General features: G+C 40.6%; 1 protein-coding gene and 1 long non-coding RNA gene across 3 annotated transcripts in view; both read right to left on the reverse strand.

Annotated features, from left to right (window-relative positions):
* spint1a (serine peptidase inhibitor, Kunitz type 1 a) overlaps positions 1–18,627 on the reverse strand; it is a 43,353-nt gene extending 24,726 nt beyond the window's left edge. The window contains exons 1-5 of one of the 2 annotated variants that reach the window (XM_060933986.1): positions 18,402–18,627; positions 15,256–15,685; positions 10,034–10,194; positions 9,679–9,820; positions 34–204 (exon numbers count right to left, since the gene is read on the reverse strand). In XM_060933986.1, coding sequence (XP_060789969.1) covers positions 34–204; positions 9,679–9,820; positions 10,034–10,194; positions 15,256–15,664 — 883 coding nt within the window. In that variant the 5' untranslated portion in view covers positions 15,665–15,685; positions 18,402–18,627. Of the gene's footprint in view, positions 1–33; positions 205–9,678; positions 9,821–10,033; positions 10,195–15,255; positions 15,686–18,394 lie in introns of both variants that reach the window. The other variant, XM_060933985.1, reaches the window with a different exon arrangement.
* A 2,709-nt stretch (positions 18,628–21,336) lies between these two features.
* LOC132893851 (uncharacterized) lies at positions 21,337–24,558 on the reverse strand. The gene is made up of 4 exons (XR_009655599.1): positions 24,476–24,558; positions 23,158–24,332; positions 22,161–22,315; positions 21,337–22,043 (listed from the first exon to the last, which is right to left on the reverse strand). It is a non-coding gene; the product is annotated as an uncharacterized LOC132893851 (long non-coding RNA).
* Between the last annotated feature and the right edge of the window lie 1,408 nt (positions 24,559–25,966).

Consider the following 25,966-nt stretch of genomic DNA (forward strand, 5'->3'; position numbering starts at 1 on the left):
AACAAAAATAATTTGACAGGACACATAAGTTACCTGAAACTTGATCACAGGCTTGTTTACATTCCTCCTCAGATAGATAGTTATTGCGGTTTGGACTGCAGCCACCAAAGGTGAACGGCAAACACTTCTCAGTCAATGCATTGTAGTACCAGCGAGGGAAGGAACCACGGCATGGTCCTACCTTCTTAGGCACCAGACAGTGGTCTAGGGAGAGGGAAGAAAAAAATATGATCAAATGAAAAGACAAGAATTGGGAGGGGGAAAAAAAGACAAAACATGTAAGTGATATACATCATTACAATACTAGGTTGGCAATGTAATGATGTACATCTGAGTGTGTTATGCAGCCCCCTAATGTTATATAAGCAGCAGTTTGAAAAGATGCAGTCAGCTGGTTCCATGTGCCTCAGAGGAAGCATGCGATGACCTTCATCCTCCCTGGTCGGTGGCTGTGTGATAGAAGAGACCTGTCTGGTGGGTGGGAATTGGCCGTGATTAAATGAGGGAGAAAATGGTGTGTGTGTGTGTGGGGGGGGGGGGGGGGGGGGGGGGGGGAACACGACAACAGAAGCTAATAGAGGCCCCATATATGCAAGAAACAGGCTGCCCTATGCTTGTGGAGATAACTGACAGTTGCTAGAATTTATAAAACAAATAGTGCATGAGAAGATTTTGATTTATTTACACACAGTACGAGTCAAAAGTTTGGACACACCTACTAATTCATAGTTTTGATGTCTTCAGTATTGTTCTACAATGTAGAAAATTGTTAAAATACAGAAAAACCTATGAACCAACATATGGAACATGTAAGGAATTATGTCGTGAACAAAAAGTTTTAAGAAGTTTCAAATTTTAGATTCTTCAGCGTAGCTAGCATTTACCTTGCCATGTTGCATGCTATTGACATCATCTTAACCAGCTTCATGAGGTAGTCACCTGGAATGCTTTCCAATTAACATGTATGCCTCGTCAAAAGTTAATTAGTGCAATTTCTTGCCGCCTTAATGCATTTGAGATCAAACAGTAAATAGTAAATAATAACAATACAGTAAATAGCCCTATTCCACAACTGTAGGAATCCATATTAAGTCAAGAACCACTCGACTAAGTAAAGAGAAACGACATCCATCATTATTTTAAGACATGAAGTGTCTTAATAAGAAAGGCATTTAATTAGAAGGCGTGTTCATACTTTTGACTGGTAAGTGCAGACACTGTGCCAATAATGTATAGATGATGTACCGCAAATATGGAGAAGAGGAAAGAGAGACTATTAAGTGGATAATTTCCATACATAAGTATAAAATACGGGGTGGCACGGTGGTGTAGTGGTTAGCGCTGTCGCCTCACAGCAAGAAGGTCCGGGTTCGAGCCCCGTGGCCGGCGAGGGCCTTTCTGTGTGGAGTTTGCATGTTCTCCCCGTGTCCGTGTGGGTTTCCTCCGGGTGCTCCGGTTTCCCCCACAGTCCAAAGACATGCAGGTTCGGTTAACCGGTGGCTCTAAATTGACCGTAGGTGTGAATGTGAGTGTGAATGGTTGTCTGTGTGTCAGCCCTGTGATGACCTGGCGACTTGTCCAGGGTGTACCCCGCCTTTCGCCCGTAGTCAGCTGGGATAGGCTCCAGCTTGCCTGCAACCCTGTAGAACAGGATAAAGCAGCTAGAGATAATGAGATGAGATATGAAATACCTGTGTCCCAATCACATGTTGAGAAGAATGGCATTTTTAATATTTTTTTTTAAAAAGGACATCATGTACATATACACAGTGCACGCATGCTGTGCAAAAATAGCAACAGTGAACTGAAAACGTTCATACCTTCATATTCTCTTTGCCCAATGATGTTTCTCTGTATGGCAGACTTGGTGGGAGCCGAGTTAGTATATGATGCAAAATATAATTACACTAAAATATTATGCTCCCAATTCTGTTGTCTTGTTTTCAATGCATCTTTACATTGTCTGTAGACTTAACAGCTAACATCAACATAGCCACGTGCTTAACAGTTAAATCATTAACCCAGTTTCTGGCAAATCATCAGCCAAAACAAAAACGGACAAAAGAAAGGATTTCCTTACTGCAGGGAATTATAACCATGTACACTATAACCCTAGGCTTCCTGACACTGTTGCAACAAAGTTGGAAGCACACATTGTACAAGATGTCTGTATGCTGTAGCATCAAAACTTCCTTTCACTGGAACTAAGCGGCCCAAATCTATTTCATTATTACAATGCCCCTGCACACAAAGTGAGCTCCATAAAAGACATGGCTTGCGAGGGCTGATGTGGAAGAACTTGAGTGGTCCAAGCCTCGACCTCAAATCCCACAGAACACCTTTGGGGTGAACTGGAACATCAGCTGAGCATCAGGCTTTCTGACTTCTCTAACGCTTTTAGACTGAATGAGCCAAATTCAGTCTAAAATATTTTCATTTCTCAGTATTTGGTCCCCTCTTTTGCTTTACTGACAGTGTACACTTGAGCTGCCATGGACTCTGGTAAGAGCAAAGGAGGGGTTCTGTGCATTTAAACAAATCATGGTGCAGACTCCACTGTAACTGAAAGTCATTGCTCTGCTAATTTAAAGTATTTGATCATGATTAAGTGTAGGCTATTTACCCAGAGCATTTTTGGCCATTGTTGTGATTGCCGCTTACATTCATCCAGATGCTCATGCTAAACTTGCAGGTCATGCAAAATCATACTTCTCATTCCACTCGACTCATTCATGAGCAGTTAACAAGGCATGTTACGTTTGAGCCATGGTTACTTACTTAATTGCATGAAAAAACAGGATATGAGAAAGCACTAATATTTACAAAATCATATGGCATCTGACAACCAGCAGTGACAATAGCTTTTAGTCACACACCTCTTCTACTCTGTACAAACAAGCAACTGCCAAGAGCAAAAGGATACAACCAGGAATAAGACAGGAGGGGAAAAAACAAACAAAAAAAACCCAAACCAAAAACACCCAGACATGGGGATAGAATAGTAGGCTACAATTTGGATATGAAGCACAATTTAAATGAAATTCTATATATTTTGACTGTCGAGAAATTTGTTGTGTATAGCTACCATTTAAGCACTGTTAAACAACATTCAATACCTCTTTGCATCACTTCTTAGACTTCTTTTCTTTGATTTCTCAAGTGCACTGAACAGCATCCAACCTCTCCTGCTAAGTGGGAAGATGGGTAAAATGTAGGTCGACAACTCCATGATCTTCTGGGTCACAGACTACCTCTCGAACAGACCGCAGTTCGTGTGGCTGGGAAGCTGCATGTCTGAGAGGTTACTGAGCAGCACTGGAGTGCCACAGGCAACTGTGCCATCCCTATCCCTTTTACCATTGTAGACCACAGACTTCCGGTACAAATCAGACCCCTGTCACCTGCAGAAGTTCTGCAGTGGTTGGGTGCATCAGGGATGGACAGGAAGAAGAGTATAGAGAGCGTGCACGTGACGTCACGAGACCACGTGATATTTGTTTATTTGCCATCTTGGACGGCATGGCCGCGCATAGAACTTAGACGAACCCGTTCTAATTATCAAGTGCGTGGGAGTAGATCTTTCGAGAATGGTTATATCTTGTTCAGCATTTGGTTGTACAAATAGACAGGGCCAAAAGGAGGGCCTGTCATTTTATAGATTCCCCACAGACGAGGAGAGACGCGCAAAATGGGTGTCCGCTGTGCGAAGAGAAAACTGGTACCCCAGTTCTACCAGCCGAATTTGTAGTGAACACTTCATATCAGGTAGGTGTAATCTTCTAATTCAACACTCCTAGTACATCTGTTAAGTTGATTTTCGGATTGAATGATAACTGCATAGTCGGTGATTTGTGATTTTTTTTTCAGACAAAAACATACATATTTACAATCCTGTCATTATCTGGAACTGAGTTTAGATTTCAAACATTTTTACGATAGAGAGACTATGCAGGACGTTTTATGATAAACATCTTAATGCCACTTACCCGTGAGGTTATCAAGTAGACATTCTTCTTCGGAACCTTCCAGAGGTATAGTTGGGATACCCATCCCGTAACAAAATATTTATAAGCTTCCAGGCTCTTGTAAGCTTTGAGGGCTTTGCCAGTGTAACACGATTCACGATTAACAAGAAAATTGTAAATGTCGTGGTAGGCCAGATCGGGCAAATCGCCGGCACCGCAGCTCCGAATTTCCCTGAACAAGGATTGCGGCAAGTTGTATGGATCTACAATCCCCAACCTGGAACACTTTTCCACGTAATGCTGCCTCACGCCACCTTCAAGATGCTGAACAAACTTAGACAAGTTATCGCGCGATGTAGATGGGGTATTTTCCGAATTTTCTTGGGGATTACTCCCTGGATCCATTACGCTCGCGCAAGGTAAACAATCCTGAAGCCGTCCAATATGGCGGAGTAAACGCGGATGGGTCACGTGACTGCACATCCTCTATAGGGACCTTGTAGACAAATTCATTGAGCAGTGTGGAAAACACCAGCTACTCCTAAATGTGGCCAAGACCAATATGATAGTGGTCGACTTCAGGAAGAAGGAGGACCACAACTAGACCAGTAAGCATTATGGGACAGGATGATGAGCTGGCTGACACCTACAAATGCCTTGGTGTATACAGGCTGGACTGGACAGTCAACACATGGGCTGCATATTGGAAGGGGATGAGCAGACACTGCTTTCTGAGGACAATCAGGTCCTTTCATGTTTGCAACAAGATATTGAAGATCCTCAAGCAGTGTAGTGTTGCGAGTGCCGTCATCTTTATGGTAGTATGCTGGGGATGGGGGGTTTAGCATTCCAGCTGAAGATGCACGGAAGCTTGACAAACTGAAAGGTGGCCAACTCTGTCCTGGGATGCTCTCTGGGTAGTTATGATGTAGTTATGGAAATGTCCTGGATCCTGAACAATGCATCACATCCCCTCCATTATTTATTGGTCAAACAGCAGAGCACATTCAGCAACAGGCTTATTCAGCTTTGCTGTAGCAACAAAATCTTTTCTTCCACCAGTGATCACCCTGTTCATCAATAATGTCCTAGGACACCATTGTGCATTACAGCCTATTCCGAGAACAAGCTCACCAGACATCTGTTGGCATTTTTGCATTTGGTGGCACTCAGTTTCCTGCATTGCTGCTAACTCACTATATAACTACACTAGACAACTTATTGTGGATGTTCTGCTGACCAAAAAAAAAAAAAAAACCAGACAAACAGCAGCAGACCAACTGAAAAGGCTTCATCAGACAAGCATAATTTCATGCTTTCTCAACAAAATGACTCACCTCAAATGACGTGAAGGCAACCCAAATATTATTTACTGACTCTCACGCACAGGAAATAAAAAGATGTGTCTGAATTCTCTTTAACTGCATGTGAAACTCAAGCAGAAAACCAGCTCAACTAGTTTCACTGCCTCAAAGGCATATTGCAGAATTCAACTCATTTCCGCTTTCTTCCCACACACTAGACCACTTTATTTTCTAGACCTGAAGTCACTTGGTATATGTTTACTGAATAAAATTAGATCATGGTATTTAGGTACTGACATCATACCATTTTATTTAAAATAGAGTGAATTTGCTGGAGTTACCATCAGGTATATCTAATTAGTTTGGCTAGTTACAGAATCTGGTGTTATTTTTGTGAGAAATCTCACAAAAAAAAAAATCATAATTAAGATAATTTATAATTTATAATCTAAGGGGAGACCTAAATTTTAAAAAACCAAAGGTTCGAACAAATATGAAAAGCATGTGCGTATCGAGCTGTGGGGTGACTTTATGGAACAGACTGGAGACAGAAATAAAACAAAGTGCAAATATAAATCTGTTATATATATATATATATATATATATATATATATATATATATATATATATATATATATACACATACACACACACACATACACACACACATACATATATATATACATATATATATATATATATATATATATATATATATATATATATATGGATTATAGTATGTAGTATATATTTATTTTTGTAATTATATATTTATATGGATAATCATGAAGTGTATATATGGTATATATTTTTATAGGTGTATTAATGTAGTTTGGATTTCGGGGTAGTTAAAAAGGGGTGGGAAATTAAAAAAAAAAAAAAAAAAAGTATTGTACTTCTTCCCACTCCTTTTTCGAACAATGTGCGGTGTATTGTAATGTCTTAGCTCTTTATGTTATTTTATTTATTCTTTTGTCACTTTTTTCATTTTCTTTCTTTTGTATGTACAAATAGTTACATACATTTTTATACATGTTCGAAATAAATAAATTCATTCAAATAAATTCATTCATTCAAGATTTAAACTCAGTTATTGGTATGCAGGAAACTAAACTTAACCAAGGCAATTCAGTGAAAAACTACAAGGGCAACTAAAATAAAGGGACCTATATAAGCAACACATGTAAACTTGGCCACAGATTATTTGATGAACAAAAGGTATTTTTTTAATACCAGACACATACAAATTAGTAATTGAACAATTAACCATTACACAAAAATGACCAGTTAATCTATATTAGAAAATATTGAAGGATTTTGCAACACCTAGCTGAAAAGAATGACCAATAGTTTTTAAAACAAACTGTTAAATAAGCCAATTTATCTGTTTTTAGGCTCAGCTGTAATTTACCAAATGCAAGCAAGCAGACCCCTAGAGACATAAAACTATAGCAACACCTACAGTGTCTTGCAAAAGTATTCGTCCCCCTTGGTGTTTGTCCTGTTTTGTCTCATTACAAGCTGGAATTAAAATGGATTTTTGGGGGGTTAGCACCATTTGATTTACACAACATGCCTACCACTTTAAAGATGAAAATTGTTTTATTGTGATTCAAACAATAAGATGAAAAAACAGAAATCTGGAGTGTGCATAGGTATTACCCTCCCAAAGTCAATACTTTGTACAGCCACCTTTTGCTGCAATTACAGCTGCAAGTCTCTTGGGGTATGTCTCTATTAGCTTAGCACATCTAGCCACTGGGATTTTTGCCCATTCCTCAAGGCAAAACTGTTCCAACTCCTTCAAGTTAGATGGACTGCGTTGGTGTACAGTAATCAAGTTATACCACAGATTCTCAGTTGAATTGAGGTCTGGGCTTTGATTAGGCCATTCCAAGACATTTAAATGTCTCCCTTTAAACCACTCCAGTGTAGCTTTAGCAATATGTTTAGGGTCATTGGCCTGCTGGAATATGAACCCTTGTCCCAGTCTCAAACCTCTGGCTGACTCAAACAGGTTTTCCTCCAGAATTGCCCTGTATTTAGTGCCATCCATCTTTCCTTCAGTCCTGACCAGCTTTCCTGTCCCTGCAGATGAAAAACTTCCCCACAGCATGATGCTGCCACCACCATGCTTCATCATAGGGATAGTGTGCTCAGGGTGTTGGGTTTGCACCACACGTGGCATTTCCCATGATGGCCAAAAAGTTCAATTTTTCTCATTTGACCAGAGAATCTTCTTCCATGTGTTTGGGGAGTCTGCCACATGCTGTTGGGCAAACTCCAAACATGTTTTCTTAAGCAATGTTTTTTTTTTTTTTTCCCCTGGCCATTCTTCCATAAAGCTGTGGAGTGTACGGCTTAAAGTGGTCCTATGGATGGATACTCCCATCTCCGCTGTGGATCTTTGCAGCTACTTCAGTGTTATCTTTGGTGTCTTTGTTGCATCTCTGATTAATGCCCTCCTTGCCCAGTTTGTGAGTTTTGGTGGGTGGCCTTCTCTCGTCAGGCTTATAGTGGTGTCATGTTCGTTCCATTTTGCTATAATGTATTTAATGGTGCTCTGTGGGATATTCAAAGTTTGGGATATTTTTTATGAATTTTGTCTCTGACCTGTGTGAAGTGCTCTTGGGTTTTCATATTGCTTGCTTAGTAGTGTTGCAGAGTCCGGGTCCTTCCAGAACAGGTTGATTTATACAGACATCATGCGACACTTTGATTGCACACAGGTGGATCTTAATCAACAAATTATGTGACTTATGAAGTGAATTGGTTGGACCAGCTTCTATTTAGGCGTTTCATATGAAAAGGGGTGAATACCTACGCACACTCCAGACTTCTGTTTTTTCCAAATCTTATTGTTTGGATCACAATAAAACGATAATTTTCACCTTTAAAGTGGTAGGCATGTTGTGTAAATCAAATCATGCTAACCTTCCAAAAATCCATTTTAATTCCAGCTTGTAATGCGATAAAACAAGACAAACACCAAGGGGGATGAATACTTTTGCAAGACACTCGAGGTTTACTGTGCACCATTACATATCCATTTTAGTCAAATGGTCCAAAAATCACTTTGCTATCAAAAGATTCCTCTCACAAGAAACCAAGCTGAATCAAGTGATTAAGACATAACTAAATGAATTGCTTTCAATTACATATAAAAACATGACACCCTGGCAGCCTTTATAATCTGTTATTTAAAAGTAGTTACATTATTTACTTTGTTACCTTTATTCAAAACACTCATTGATTTGACAACAAGAACTATATGTGCTGCATGAAAGCTTGGAAATTAATTTCTATTTTCAGGTTGAATAAAGGGAGCTGCAAAAGTAGGTATACAGTAAGGACTATACGCGAACAACAGCAGCAGGACGACTTCTACTTTCAGCAGGATGGAGCGCCACCGCACTTCGCACTCAATGTGCATGCGCTACTTGACAAAGAATTTCCCAACAGGTGGATTGGACGTCCGGGAGCCGCTGGCTGGCCACCACGTTCGTCGGATCTCACCCCTATGGACTTCTTTTTCTGGGGATGTGTAAAAGTTAGGGTTTTCGCACGCAAGCCACGTTCTGTTGATGCCATGATTCAGTTCATATGGGAAGCTTGACAGGAAATTGATGCTGATCAAGACCTTTGTGCCAGAGTGCGCATGGGTGTCCACACTCGACTAGTGGAGTGTGTGAATGCCGGGGGCAAACAGTTTGAACATTTGAGGGATTCAAATGTTTATTATTGATATATTATCGACGTGTCACGAGTCATGAAATCCACGGACACACGTCGGCCAAAACGAAGCCGAGAAAATCGCAAAAGAAGCATTAATTAATTAATTAATTCTTCTTTTGCGATTTTCTCAGATTCGTTTCGGCCGACGTGTCCGTGGATTCCATGACTCGTCACATACGTTTGTATAATCAATAAAATAACGTTTCGTACGAATGTTTTGTTTTTCATTACTGTATACAGTACCTACTTTTGCAGCCCCCTGTATATTTTTTTCCCCTTATCTTCAGTAATGATCAGTCAGGGTTGTGGTGGATCCAGAGCCAATCCCAGGAATGCTGGTGCAAGGTGGGAAAATTCACCCTAGATGGGTTACTAGTCCATCCCACAGTACCATGCATACACACTTTCACAAACTCGTAGGGGAAATTTAGTGTAGCCAATCTGCCTACAGGTATGTTTCTGGATGGCGGGAGGAAACTGGAGAACCCAGATGAATTCCCCACGAACATGCTGAACATCACATTTTCATATCAATTTATTATAATAAAAAGAACACGTGCATTTGAGACATCTTTATCAACATAGCATAAACTGAATTAAGTTGCTTCTTAGGAGTGTCAATATGAAATTGTGGTGACCGCTTATAATGGGTTTATGATGAGACAAGTACTCACTTTGTGACTGCTCAGGCGTGAGGACCAAGACAGTAACTTCCGCTGAGTCAGTCTGGCCAATGCTGTCTGTGACAGTCAACCTGAACTTATACACTCCAGCAGACAGTTTGGACACTTTCACTTCATCTTTATAAGTGGTTTTCTGAAAGGAACAGATGCACAGAGCTGTACTTCAGAATGCAGAGGTCCACATCTACAGTTGTGGCAGGGTGAACATGTGGTAGAATCTGATGCACACCTTTCGTAATGAGCTTACAAAACTGCATACTATTTAAGAAGTCAAAACCATACACAGTTCCTGTCTTACTAGTAATTCAACAACAGAACCTGAAGCATGATGAGAAAATTCACACACCTCTAGGACAGCTGTGGGGCTTCCAGATACCTGAACCCACTCGTACTGAATAATTTTATTGTCATCCTTGCTCTCAAAGCCAGAGAGTCTCACGTCATCATTAGGTTGCACCACTCTATCCTGTCCTGCTTTTGCCTTAGGAGGCTGATCCTTCTTCTCTTCTAAAAACAAGAAAACAAATGGAAAACATGAACATTTTAAGTAAACAGCGAAAGCAGGTTGCTATAGTACATAATCCAACAAGCTGTTACAGGTCTTGAGTATTTCATCAGGAAGGACAGGGGGAAGCTTGAATTACAGGAACCGTTTTCTCCAGTACACAAAGTTGAGCAACAAGATGCAAACAAAGCAAAATATTTTCAATGAAAACATTACAAGAATGCTCACTGATGTGATCACACAATCCTAGAATGAGGAGCATATTTAAAAAAAAAAGGGATTAGATCTTAAATTATTTTAACTGAAAGTAGTTACATAAAAGAGACATAGTATTGTATGGAGCATATTACAAACGTTCAACACTGAAACTTGAAGGATTGAGTTAATGATTTTGACTCGAATATGCCTTAGTATCGAATTGCACATAGGAGGGGCCCTAGGCTATGTAACAAAAGTGTTAGTAAGTCATCGGGAGCATATATTACATAAACCTGATCAAGAGAAATATTTGATAAAACAGAGATTAATCCAAAACTATGAATTAATGCGGGCGGCACGGTGGTGTAGTGGTTAGCGCTGTCGCCTCACAGCAAGAAGGTTCTGGGTTCGAGCCCCGTGGCCGGCGAGGGCCTTTCTGTGTGGAGTTTGCATGTTCTCCCCGTGTCCGCGTGGGTTTCCTCCGGGTGCTCCGGTTTCCCCCACAGTCCAAAGACATGCAGGTTAGGCTAACTGGTGACTCTAAATTGACCGTAGGTGTGAATGGTTGTCTGTGTCTATGTGTCAGCCCTGTGATGACCTGGCGACTTGTCCAGGGTGTACCCCGCCTTTCGCCCGTAGTCAGCTGGGATAGGCTCCAGCTTGCCTGCGACCCTGTAGAAGGATAAAGCGGCTAGAGATAATGAGATGAGATGAATTAATGCTGCTCATGGAAACACAGCAGGGATATTAAGAGCAAAAAACTTATATTAAAATAACCAATAATAGACTATCCATAAAATCATGTGACTGTACAGAAGATTATTCTCGTAAAAACGTAAGTTAGGTATTTAATTTTTAATGCCATGTTCAGCATCATGTGCTACATTCATGGCAGGAGCAAAGTTATAAATAATAAATGAATAGGCTACATAAAGGTAGATAAACATAAGAACAGGCACACAGAAAATAGGCAAACAAATAAACACAACTGAATAAGATATTTTTAAAAAGTAAAAATTTTTTTTAAAAAAGTGTAAAAGATTTTACACTGAGCAAGATAAGCATCTATATGCATCATTTCAAATTAATTTGGGATAAAAATCCTTAGGCGGCACGGTGGTGTAGTGGTTAGCGCTGTCGCCTCACAGCAAGAAGGTCCGGGTTCGAGCCCCGTGGCCGGCGAGGGCCTTTCTGTGCGGAGTTTGCATGTTCTCCCCGTGTCTGCGTGGGTTTCCTCCGGGTGCTCCGGTTTCCCCCACAGTCCAAAGACATGCAGGTTAGGTTAACTGGTGACTCTAAATTGACCGTAGGTGTGAATGTGAGTGTGAATGGTTGTCTACTGTATGTGTCAGCCCTGTGATGATCTGGTGACTTGTCCAGGGTGTACCCCACCTTTCGCCCGTAGTCAGCTGGGATAGGCTCCAGCTTGCCTGCGACCCTGTAGAAGGATAAAGCGGCTACAGATAATGAGATGAGATGAGATAAAAATCCTTAGGGTGTTCCTTGTCAAATCTCTCCTTAAATCATTTTACCAGAGACCAAAAAATGGAGTTTCCGCCTGTTTTGGGGCTGCCTGTGAGCAGTGAATGTGTGATATCACAAGCCACAGTAGTTGTTAAAGGCTCATATGAAAGTACGCACTCGGTTTTAAAAATTTGCAGTTTTTCCCCATAAATATATTTTTATGGCTACTGCGCCACTATGTCATCGTGTTGTAAGAATAAGTGTAACAATAGCACACTGCACATGCAGGTGCAGTGTGCTATTGTTACACTTATTAAAACTATTAAAACTTATTAAAACTATTAAAATGGCCGGTGAGTGTATACAATTCGGTTCACCATTCAAAATAAATGGACTAAAGAAATTGCTTTCAGACATGTTTATGCTTATTACCGATAGAAATTGCACTCCTATTTTAAAATATACTCCAGGTTGTCTCCCTTTCCTTGCCTTCTTCGGCCAGTGGTCCCATGTGTGACGTAGATGTGACGCACTTCTGAGCTGTTACAGGAAGTTGTCGAAAAGAGTATTGAGACCACTGAGCTCTAGCGCCGGGCCTTTTCTGGGAAATAAGAGTTTTGGTCATGGCGACAGCGTATGTATATCAGCCTCGGTTCGGAGGTTTCAGTTTCGAAAACCGTAAAAGGCAAGAGTAGAATAATATAAAGTACAGACACTTGGTATATTTTACTTCTGTGATTTTTAAATTATTAATTTTTGGATTACGCTTCATTTCTGTGGCTACTGCCTCATAGAGTAAATATATATATGCTGTATTTACTGTATGGACATGGGACCAGAAAACAATTTTATTTATAAGCAGGATCCACATTTACCCATAGGGTACCTATTTTTTAACCAAGCCCACTAGGTTTAAATGTTATAATTTTATTATGGTAGCTGTGTTCAGTTTTTTTTTTTCCACTATCAAAAATGCTTTAGTTGTGCTGTGTTTTTATCTCTGTACAAAAGTTATTGTGAAGAGGTATGAACTGTTTGCCCAGGAGGAGATTCCCATCCCTCCACTTTCCCAATCACCCTGCTCACCAGCAGCTAAACACAGAGTCCCGATACTCTACACACAGAAACCCAACAATGTCCTGACTAATCTTATAACAGGCTTGAAGCAATACAATTATTCATTTGTTTATACTGATTGCCAAGTTAATTTCCATTCTGCTGGTACTGCTGGAAAGAGTTTAAAAAGCCTTACTGAGTAATACTTTTGTCTGATTACATTAAAAAGAGTGTCAATAAAATGTGCTTTACAGGCAGAGGGTTTCTACATGACAAGCCATGCTTCCATGAACCTGCTTAATGCGTAATATGAAATTGCAAACTAAAAAAAGTAAAAACACATGAAAACACACACCACTCCAATATCACAACGTTTTTACACTTGCATGAGGTGTTTTTTTTTTTAATGATTTGACAAAGCAATGCTTCGCAAAATTGAAATGGAAATATTCACATTTAAGTCACATGACATGACGAGCAAATGGAAACACTACCTTTGGTTTTGGGGGTGGTGTGTGTGTGTGTGTGTGTGTGTGTGTGTGTGTGTGTGTGGTGGGGGGAGGGAATGATACTCCTTCCCCTTTTTGACCAGCAGGGAATGCATACATGTCAACCTTTGGTCAATCAAACCTGTATAACCAACCTCCAAAATCCGTATTTCCCTTATAAAATCCATATAAGATGCAAATTAAAATAATTTACCTAAAATTTGAATGATAATCAACAATGATATATCCAAGTTACTTTTTATTCAATATTAATAACAATAAACCTTCAGAATGAATACAAAGCTCCAATGTTCGATAAAAACACAAAGTGTCACTCTAATGTTCTGAATTGTACTCCATGACAGCTTTTTTAGCGCTCTGCACCAATACCTCACTAGGCTGCATGTCACAGCAAGTGTCTGTGTTGATCTTGCCGGAGTGCCCATTCAGAATCTTTTCAGTCACTAGTGAAAGTCGCTCAGGTGGAAATACACGTTTCAAACAAAATACTTCCGGGTTGGCGGGATTCTCGCAATGCGGTGTGCGCGTGATCAAAAGTGGAACGAAGTCTCGCTACCACAAGATAACGCGCGATTTCATAAGACTCTTTACTGGCTGTCTGTGGTGTACAGTACATTTGTAAATGTTATGCGCTCTTTTATCATCGTGGGAATTGATTATAGCTCTAAATAAATATTGAAGTTTTTTTAAAGAATCCGTATAACTTTATTTGTACGCCCGTATACTACGTTTATTGAATCAAATCCGTATAAACTACGGACATTCCGTATAGGTTGACATGTATGGGAATGGGTTCTGTTCTTGTTCACGCACCAATTTTTGAACCATTCAAAGCGTTTCAACCAAAAATAAATTGTTCCAGAACCTGAAAAGTTGGTTCCCAGCTGGAACCAAAATATAGCATGAACTGTGACATCAGTGGGCGTCATTACTTTGCAGAGGAAGCCAAGTGCTGTAATGAAGAACAGCAGCAAAAGATACATGTTCAGAAGAAAAAAAATGGACTGAAAACATATTTGCAAAGAATCCTGAATGGAACCGGTTCAAGAACCCATTCCCTGTTGGTCGGGAAAAGGTATCAGAGCTATTGCAAGAGGAAAAAAACCCAGCTTTAAATCGCATAGCATCACTCAATGGAAACAAAGACCATTTGTAATCGTATTTTGTCAAAAGTTTTAAAAGATTACTTTTTCTTTTTTGCACAAAACCCACAATGGAAACCTGGCTATGGACATGATGCCTCTTCACCCATGAATAAAACCCCAGCCTAAATGCTATGATGTTCATCCTATTTCATCACATCCATCCATCATCTGTAGCCGCTTATCCTGTTCCACAGGGTCGCAGGCAAGCTGGAGCCTATCCCAGCTGACTATGGGCGAGATGTGGGGTACACCCTGGACAAGTCACCAGGTTCTCGCAGGGCTGACAGAGACAAACAACCATTCACACTCACATTCACACCTATGGTTAATTTTTAGAGCCGCCAATTAACCTAACTTGCATGTCTTTGGACTGTGGGGGAAACCGGAGCACCCGGAGGAAACCCACACAGACATGGGGAGAACATGCAAACTCCACACAGAAAGGCCCTCGTCAGCCACTGGGCTCAAACCCAGGACCTTCTTGCTGTGAGGCGACAGTGCTAACCACTACACCAACGTGCCACCCTATTTCATTACATGTAATTGAAATTTAAAAAAAAAAAAAAAAGTATTTAATTTCATTTTCTGACCTATGTATTGACAGCGACAGCCTGTCATGCAAGTTATGACCTTTTTTCTCCACTGAATTAAAAAACAAAACAAAAACAGCCCTTTTATTCTTCACACTTACCGGACACATACTCCTCCAGGTAACGGTCAAAAACAGAGGCCAGTAAATAGTTGCTGAAACCATCCTTTCGGACAAAGTGGCACACTTTCTTCTGCTTATACAAGCAGTTAAAGAGGAAGCAGGACTTGATGGTCCCCTCCTGAGCCCCACTTTCCATTAGTGCCAGGTTACAGTCGGGCTCTGCACAGCACGCAGACACACACTCTTTGATTCCTGAAACCTGTGGAGATGCGAGGAACCCAGCGCCATCTTTCACAGACTCCTCCGTGTCTAAAACAAAGTCTTCACGTCCTTTTGTAAACTTGCTCAAACATTGTTCTGAAGGGTCCTGGGCCAGAAGAGTTGGTAACAGCGACGTAGTGAGAACCAACACACAAATCTGATAAGGAGTCACCATCATCATCTTCATTCCTTCTCCACTTTGAGCGCTCTAAAAGCAAATAAACAAAACACAAGGCTTCTTACTGTTTGTTACACAGAGTACACAGACCAACATATAGGTGTGTGTATATACACACACACACACACACACGCGTGTATATCCTCCTAATTAATGTACAGTTGTGTTCAAAATAATAGCAGTCCAACACGACTAACCAGATCAATCACTGTTTTTGGTAGAAATTATATTACTACATGGCAAATAATTTACCAGTAGGTGTAGTAGAGTCATAGAAAACCAACAGACCCAACATTCATGATATGCATGCTCCTGAGTCTGTGTAATTGAATAATTAAGTGAAAGGGGCGTGTTCAAAATAATAGCAGTGTGGAGTTTAATTAGTGAGGTCATTCATTCTGTGAAAAAACAGGTGTCAATCAGGTGGCCCTAATTTAAGGATGAAGCCAGCACATGCTATACATGCATTTCTCTCTGAAAACCTGAGAAAAATGGGTCGCTCCAGACATTGTTCAGAAGAACAGCGTGCTTTGATTAAAATGTTGATTGGAGAGGGGAAAACATATAAAGAAGTGCAGAAAATGATGGGCTGCTCGGTTAAAATGATCTCCAGTGCTTTAAAACAGACAGCAAAACCAGAGAGACGTGGAAGAAAACAGAAGACTACCATTCAAATGGATCGAAGAATAGCCAGAATGGCAAAGACTCAGCCAGTGGTCAGCTCCAGGGTGATCAAAGGCAGTCTGAAGTTACCTGTGAGTACTGTGACAATTAGACGATGCAAAGTCCCACTGTTTAAAAACAAAACCACGTGTTGAAGAGGATACAATTTGCCAAAGAACACATCGACTGGCCTTAAATAGAAATGGAGAAACATTTTGTGGACTGATGAAAGTAAGATTGTTCTTTTTGGGTCCAAGGGCCACAGACAGTTTGTCAGATGACCCCCAAACACTGAATTCAAGCCACAGTACGCTCTGAAGACAGTGAAGCATGGTGGTGCAAGCATCATGATATGGGGACGTTTCTCTTACTATGGTGTCGGGCCTATTTATTGCATACCAGGGATCATAGATCAGTTTGCATATATCAAAATACTCAGAGGTCATATTGCCTTATGCTGAAGAGGAAATGCCCTTGAAATGGGTGTTTCAACAAGACAACGACCCCAAACACACCAATAAGCAAGCAACATCTTGGTTCCAGACCAACAAAATGAAAGTTATGGAGTGGCCAGCCCAATCCCCGGACCTTAATCCGATAGAAAACTTGTGGGGTGACATAAAAAAAATGCTGTTTCTGAGGCAAAACCAAGAAATGCAGAGAAATTGTGGAACGTTGTCAAATCATCCTGGGCTGGAATACCTGTTCACAGGTGCCAGAAAATGGTTGACTCTGTTACACAGATGTGAAGCAGTTCTCAGAAACCGTGGTTATACAACTAAATATTAGTTTAGTAATTCACAGGAATACTAAATCCTAAAAATTTCAGTTTATATAGTAAATGAGTTTGTAATGAAAAATGCAGACACTGCTTTTTTTTTTTGAAAAGCCCAATATTCATTTTCTATAAAGTAATTCAAATATTTATACATTTTTCTTCATGTTTTGATGTAGAATATAATGTGCAGTGTTCCCAATGCATGGAAATAAAAACTATTATAAGGATTGAGATTTTGATTAGATTCACTTTATTCATCCCACATCGGGGAAATTCACGTGTTACAGTAGCAAGAAAATGTCAAACAGATAACAAAAAAAATTAGACAAATGAAGGATTAAATACAGAGGGCTATTTGCATTATCTACCGTGAAAAAGTATAGAAAAATTGCCTTATTGAGAGGCTCGGACAAATTGCACATTACAGGTAGACTATATATATATATATATATATATATATATATATATATATATATATATATATATATATGAGAGAGAATATAAAATGTGAAGTGTGAGATATATATATATAATATATATATATATATATATATATATATATATATATATATAATGTGTGTGTATATATATATATATATATATATATATATATATATATATATATATATATATAATGTGTGTGTATATATATATATATATATATATATATATATATATATATATATATATATAGATAGATAGATACACACTTCACATTTTATATATATATATATATATATATATATATATATATATATATATGAGAGAGAATATAAAATGTGAAGTGGGTGTGTGTGTATATATATATATATATATATATATATATATATATATAATATATGTATATATATATATATATATATATATATATATATACACACACACACACACACACACACACACACACAGTGTGTATATATATATATATATATATATATATATATATATATATATGTGTATGTGTGTGTATATATATATATATATATATATATATATATATATATATATATATGTGTATGTGTGTGTATATATATATATATATATATATATATATATATATATATATATATATACACACATACACACACATAAAAAAGTAGGCATATACTCACGTTTTTAAACACAATGCTATTATTTTGAACACGACTGTAACTGCTTAATATCCTACTGCTTAAACAACTAATAACTTTAAAAAAAACCAAAAACAGATGGCTCAAAGCCTGTGGAGGAATACTGCTGTTGTTTTTTTAAATCCCACTAGGCCTTTGAGTGAAACAAAGTAAGTGACAGTGTCTTACCGGGTACCTTAAATTTCAGTCTCTCTTCAGCTTCTTTCACTTCTCCAGGTGTTTTTTCTTTTCAAAGTTTTCAATAGCGACGTTATGAACTAAAACAAAAATCTACACGCATATATATCCACCTTTATTAAAAGTTCCAGTTAAGGAAAGCCGTCCTGTCTTCTCTCCAGGTGTGTCCGATACCTGCGCACCAGGAAATGAAATTCGAAGCGACGCCTCCAGAGTACATACTTGAATACGTAAGAGTATAGCAGGCTTCTGTATCTGTACTGTTTAGTCCAGTAGTATGCATGTTCAGGTATCTAGGCCACGCCTCCTTGACGCTCAATCCACTTCCGGCATGTGGGAAAGAAGGCTGTCTGAGCTTCAGTCTCCGACATGAACACGGATCTGTTTTAGATTTATAATCTTAAGAATAAGATCCTCAACAACTGAATTTTATTGTAATGACTTTATTTCTTCAAAAACAATTTGGCCAAATATAATGTTTAGACTTCTTTTCACCCTCTCATCTTCACCTTCTTGTATCAACATCCAACTAGAACTCTGTGATTTATTGACAACTATGTATTAATTAAATTTTGTTTCCGTATTTAAGTGTATTTAACTGGTACTCCTGGTTAATGACTTCCACTAAACCTTTACCATTTATGCTCTTATAAGATCATGTTTTTTCTTTTATTTAATATCTCTCAGAAAAAGCAGTCATGAGTCTGATCGAGAATTGGCCTTTAAAAAACGTCAATACAGGCAAACGGCCACCAGGTGGCAGTCTTACAAAAGCTGGAGATCCGTCTGTCCATTATCTGTAGCCACTTGTGCAGGGGTGTCCAAACTGATCCATAAAGGGCCTTGTGGCTGCAGGTTTTCATTCCAGCCATGCAGCAGCACACCTGACTTGGCTCATTCAATCAACTGAACTGTCTTCACACAGTCAAATACTTGCAGCCACACCCACCCTTGATTAAAGGGTGGGTGTGTCAGTTGATTGAATAAGCCAAATCAGGTGTGCTGCTGCATGGCTGGAATGAAAACCTGCAGCCACACGGCCCTTTATGGATCAGTTTGGACACCCCTGCTGTACAGGGTCACAGGCAAGCTGGAGCCCATCCCAGATGACTATGGGCGAGAGGCAGGGTACACCCTGGACAAGTCACCAGGTCATCACATGGCTAAGCTAGAGATCCATCCATCCATTCATCCATCCATTATGTGTAGCCGCTTATCCGGTACAGGGTCACAGGCAAGCTGGAGCCTATCCCAGCTGACTACGGGCGAAAGGCGGGGTACACCCTGGACAAGTCGCCAGGTCATCACAGGGCTGACACGTAGACACAAACAACCATTCACACTCACATTCACACCTACGGTCAATTTCGAGCCACCAGTTAACCTAACCTGCATGTCTTTGGACTGTGGGGGAAACCAGAGCACCTGGAGGAAATCCATGCAGAGACAGGGAGAACATGCAAACTCCACACAGAAAGGCCCTTGTCAGCCGTTGGGCTCAAACCCAGGACCTTCTTGCTGTGAGGCGACAGTGCTAACCACTACACCATGCCACCCCTAAGCTGGAGATGACAAAGTTAAAAACTAAATAAGTAAATAAATAAATTCAATGCGGCGGCATGGTGGTGTAGTGGTTAGTGCTGTCGCCTCACAGCAAGAAGGTCTGGGTTCGAGCCCTGTGGCCGGCGAGGGCCTTTCTGGACAGGTTGGGTTCCAGGTGGACATGGGCTCAAACTGGTTGAATAATAATAATAATGATGATGAAGTCTACACATCTAGGGGTTAAACTAGATTTTTGTTTCCACTCACATATCAGCGTCTTAGAATTAAGGATATGACAATTTTTTGATATTGAGTCATAAAGTGTTATATAAGGATCCCTGTAAATAAAAACAGTTTGTACCTTAGGCAGGATATCATTATTGCTAAATCCCGAACTGCATGAAAACATAGACACTATGTCAACTTGCTACTTAAGGACAGATTAAGCTTTACCTTTATATCAGAAAACCTCCATGAACTAACCCTTCCAGTATTTTACATTTAATGTAATATTTAATTAAATATATATCATTATAATGCATACAGTTTATTTTTTATCAATAAAAGTATATGTATAATATATAATAAAATACACAAATCCAATTTTGGAGTACGAACAGACAGGGTAATGTTAAGTAAGGTGATCTCTCAAGAAAATTGATCCATCCATTAACCGTAACTGTTTATCCTGTGCAGGGTCGTGGGCAGGGCCTCTGTGTCAGTCCTGCGATGATGACCTGGTGACTTGTCCAGGGTGTACCCCGCCTCTCGCCCATAGTCAGCTGGGATAGGCTCCAGCTTGCCCACTACCCACGAAGAAAATTGGTCTTAAATCGTATTTCAAATCCTCTATAATTTGAGAGACTCTACATAAGACGCAATAGTATACAAGATAAAATAGTATGCAATTTGTGCAGCTCATTCATTTTTCATTTAACTACAGTAGCTGCTTTATTTGTGCAGTTTGAGATCCATCAAGTGACAAATTCACAAAAGATATCACAGTTAATATGAAACTTTGTGATGCTTAGTGCAATACTGTTAATGTGGTTACCCAGTGGCTGGTGAGAATGCATGACTCTCTTATTCTTCAGCATAGTTTTGTGGGTCTGAGGTTGGCTAGTGCAGCAGCGTATGTCTGATTAAATTGTGTGCATACATACCACTTTATTTTATCGGATAGCCTCATGTCACTTTTTTGTCTAAGGGATAGAATACACACATTAAAGCCCACGCTAACAAACCCTCAAAAGGGTCAAGAGCTCTAAAAGACCTGAGTTAGAATGCAGTTACTGAATATCAGGGCCTCATCATGCATCTGTAAAGCAAAGGTTTCTGGCATAAACATAAGAAATTCCATCATCCATTTAGTTTACAAGCTTTATTTCCATGTTAATTTTTGTTAGTTTTTCACATTTTGCAGTGATTGGTATATTTGCTTTAAGCTCAAACTTATGTCTCTTGGAGTTGCTGCTATGTCCTCCACCTCTCTGAGCATCGTGTCCTGCTTTTCGGCATTGGAAAGGACTCTTGGTGAATGTTGCAGAGGTGTGCTAGATGATGACGGGCACAGCGGTGTGAGAGACTTCTGCCTCCTGTCAGTCGCTGAGATGCATGGCTCTGGAGCAATTCAGTAAAAAACAGCAGTTTTCTGCAATGTGCTTTGTGCCCATGATCACCTGAAACCCTTCTTTCGGACAAAGCGGCACACTTTCTTCTGCTTTTACTACTGTAGCAGTTAAAGAGGAAACAGGACTTGATGGACCCCTCCTGAGCCCCGTTTTCCATTAGTGCCAGGTTACAGTCAGGCTCTCTACAGCACGCAAACACACACACTCTGGCTCTGATGACCTGCATAGCTCCAGTAGAGAGGCATCCTCCTCATCCTCATCATCATCTGCGAAAATAATCTAATTTTTCTGCTTTGAGTTTTCTAAAGACAAATCAACAAACACAAACACAAGGCTTCTTACTATTACAATGAGCAGACTGACCTTTCACAATGATCTGCATACCCCGATCAGCCATAACATTATGACCACTAACAGGTGAAGTGAATTACACTGACAGTCAGTTTTTGAAGCTGATGTGTTGGAAGCTGTAAAAAATGGGCAAGCGTAAGGATCTAAGCGACTTTGACAAGAGCCAAATTGTGATGGCTAGATGACTAGGTCTGAGCATCTCCAAAATGACACATCTTGTGGTGTGTTCCTACCAAAAGTGGTCCAAGGAAGGACAACCGGTGAACTGGTGACAGGGTCATGGGTGTCAAAGGCTCAGTGATTCACTTGGGGCACGAAGGCTAGCCCATGTGGTTCAGTTCGACAGAAGAGCTACTGTAGCACAAACTGCTGAAAAAGTTAATGCTGGCTGAAACAGAAAGTTTGGGAGATTCCTAAAGGGATGAATTTTCAAGGATGATAATAGTATAAATTATTTTAGATGAAAGGCAAACACACCCATTATTTACAATAAAACCAATTAGAAAGCTATCATTTCAATTATGATGTAAATCTGGGGGTGACACAGTGGTGTAGTGGTTAGCACTGTTGCCTCACAGCAAGAAGGTCCTGGGTTCGAGCCCAGCGGCCGGCGTGGGCCTTTCTGTGCGGAGTTTGCATGTTCTCCCCGTGTCCGCGTGGGTTTCCTCCGGGTGCTCCGGTTTCCCCCACAGTCCAAAGACATGCAGGTTAGGTTAACTGGTGACTCTAAATTGACCGTAGGTGTGAATGTGAGTGTGAATGGTTGTCTGTGTCTATGTGTCAGCCCTGTGATGACCTGGCGACTTGTCCAGGGTGTACCCCGCCTTTCGCCCGTAGTCAGCTGGGATAGGCTCCAGCTTGCCTGCGACCCTGTAGAAGGATGAAGCGGCTAGGGATAATGAGATGAGAATAACATGGCATTAATGAATAAATTAAAGAATTCTAATCATTTGCAAATTGTTGTGGTGTGTGTGTGTTTGTGCGTGCGGAGGGGGAGTACAGGCCTCTGCATGCTCTTGCGACAAGGCTTTCGCAGATATCTTTTCGCAGACAGTTGTAATTTATCGTTGAGCGGGGAGTAATAGGCATGCGCGATGTTATTCACCGCCACAACGCAAGGGGGCGCGAAGTCGCGAAATCGCTAGGAGTAGTTGGTGGGTGTGGTTAGTGGAGTGTTTATCCTCCGGTTACTTATAATGACTAGAACTGGAGTCGTATAGATGTCCGTACTTCCTCACTTCCTCGATCAACCGCTCTTCGTGCTGCTCCATCTTCGCTCGTGTTTTTAAAAATGGCAGTCGTGAAAACAAAACAAACCGGGAAAGTAGGGAAGCGGAAGTGCGTGTACAGCGGATGCAGAGTGGACCAATCAGAGCCCTCTTGTCTGCGACGCTGTCTGTGAGGCTTCTGAGGTGGTCACAATTTTTGGGAGGTGCGCGCAGAGCGTCTGCGAAGGGGGGGGGGCTACGCAGACGCCATCGGCGATGCCATCTGCGAGGACTGCGTTGTCAGCATAAATTGGCCTTACGGGAACTACATTGTTCAGAGCCTCTCCAAAGTGTCTATCAGTTTGACAAACTGAAGAAGGAGATGCAAAACTGCAGAGACTAAGGGCCTCTGCATGCTCTTGCGACAAGGCTTTCGCAGATAGCTTTTCGCAGACAGTTGTAATTTATCGTTGAGCGGGGAGTAATAGGCGTTCGCGATGTTATTCACCGCCACAATGCAAGGGGGTGCGAAGTCGCGAAATCGCTAGGAGTAGTTGGTGGGTGTGGTTAGTGGAGTGTTTATCCTCCGGTTACTTATAATGACTAGAACTGGAGTCGTATAGATGTACGTACTTCCTCACTTCCTCGATCAACCGCTCTTCGTGCTGCTCCATCTTCGCTCGTGTTTTTAAAAATGCCGGTTGTGAAAACAAACCAAACCGGGAAAGTAGGGAAGCGGAAGTGCGTGTACAGCGGATGTAGAGTGGACCAATCAGAGCCCTCTTGTCTGCGACGCTGTCTGCGAGGCTGTCTGCGGTGGTCACAATTTTTGGGAGGTGTGCGCAGAGCGTCTGCGAAGGGGGGGGCTTCGCAGACGCCATCTGCGACGCCATCTGCGAGGACTGGGTTGTCAGCATAAATTGGCTTTAAGGCTTCTGGATTGCTGTAGAGCTCCACTGGCTGAGAAAACAGTACTTCTCAAAGCACTGTAAGCTGATCCTATTGACAAATCTCTCTCACACACACACACAACATAATGTGACTGAGTTAGAGATGCAATCCTGAGAACTTGTGTATTGTGGTATCAGAAGATATTTACCGCTTACAGTAAGCATGGTGTCCTACTGCAGGCTCCCACACGTCCGTGTCCCACATGCTGATCAGCGTAAACAGGTGATCCAAGAATCCTCCCTCGAACTTTAGGAAAGAAAGACAACAAACTCCATTAATGCCGTGTAATATCAGGGTTAAAAATATGGGAAAACAAAATGAGATAAAACAGACAATGTTCTGGAACTACATTCAAGTATGACTTTTACATTTCCTGAGAAAACACTTACTGCCTCAGGAGCTGAGCCGTTAATGAAGTAGGCAAATGAAGCAGCTCAAAAAACACACCCAGGAAATTGTAATGATGGAGCTGCACAGAGGAGAAAAGTTACAAAAAGAAGTGTGCTTTAGATATTGAAATCCTGTTTTCTATATAAGCAAAATCTTTTATATTTAAAAATCAGTCATTTTACAGAGACATTTGCAAGCTTACCTGGGCCTCACGGAGCTCTGTTACAGTCAGTTCCTGATTAGGAGGACTTTTCAGGAATCCAATTAGAGATCCATAGGCCAGCTGCACACCAACCATATCCTGTTAAAGCAAAACAACATCTTTAAAACTCATTTTGGCTCTGGTTTTCAGCATGGCTACTCAGTTTAAACCCTAACAAGAAGCAGCATTTTAGCATAAATGTGTTCGGTACTCTACTAAAGATACACAGATGGTGTACTACATGGGCCAAAAGTCCAAGTATTGCATATCCCAGGGCCATCTTCATCATGTGCATTTTATTTTAACATTTATCCAAAGAATGTACTTAATTCTTAGCAGGCTGTGATTGTTGTAAAACAGAATGTTAGTTACAGTGGATATAAAAACTGTACACACCCTGTTAAAATGATAGGTTTTCTGATGTAAAAAATTGAGACCACGATAAATAATTTCCAAACTTTTCCCACGTTTAATGTGACCTATAACACATATAATTCAATTGAAAATCAAACAAATCTGTTAGGGGGGAAAACATAAAAAAAAAGTCCAATAAGCTGGTTGCATAAGCGTGCACGCCCTTAAACTAATACTTTGTTGAAGCACCTTTTGATTTAATTACAGCATTCAGTGTTTTTGGGTCGAAGTCTATCAGCCTGCCACATCTACACTTGGCAATATTTGTCTACTCTTCCTTGCAAAAGCACTGCAAATCTGTCAGATTGAGAGGGCATCGCTTGTGTACAGCCCTCTTCGGGTCACCCCACATATTTTCAATTGGATTTAGGTCTGGGCTCTGGCTGGGCCATTCCAAAACTTTAATTTTCTTCTGGTGAAGCCATTCTTTTGTTGATTTTGATGTATACTTGGGGTCATTGTCCTGCTGAAAGATGAAATTCCTCTTCATCTTCAGCTTTCTAGCAGACACCTGAAGGCTTTGGGGTAAAATTGACTGGTATTTAGAACTGTTCATAATTCCCTCCACCTTGACTAAAGCCCCTGTTCCAGCTGAAGAAAACAACCCCAAAGCATGATGCTGCCACCACCATGCTTCACCGTGGGTATGGTGCTCTTTTGGTGATGCGTAGTGTTGTTTGGAACAAAAACATACCTTTTGGAATTATGGCCAAAAAGTTCAACTTTGGGCGGCACGGTGGTGTAGTGGTTAGCGCTGTCGCCTCACGGCAAGAAGGTCCGGGTTCGAGCCCCATGGCCGGCGAGGGCCTTTCTGTGTGGAGTTTGCATGTTCTCCCTGTGTCCGCATGGGTTTCCTCCGGGTGCTCCGGTTTCC

The sequence above is a fragment of the Neoarius graeffei genome, chromosome 11, assembly GCF_027579695.1.
Source record: "Neoarius graeffei isolate fNeoGra1 chromosome 11, fNeoGra1.pri, whole genome shotgun sequence".
NCBI classification, from domain to species: domain Eukaryota; kingdom Metazoa; phylum Chordata; class Actinopteri; order Siluriformes; family Ariidae; genus Neoarius; species Neoarius graeffei.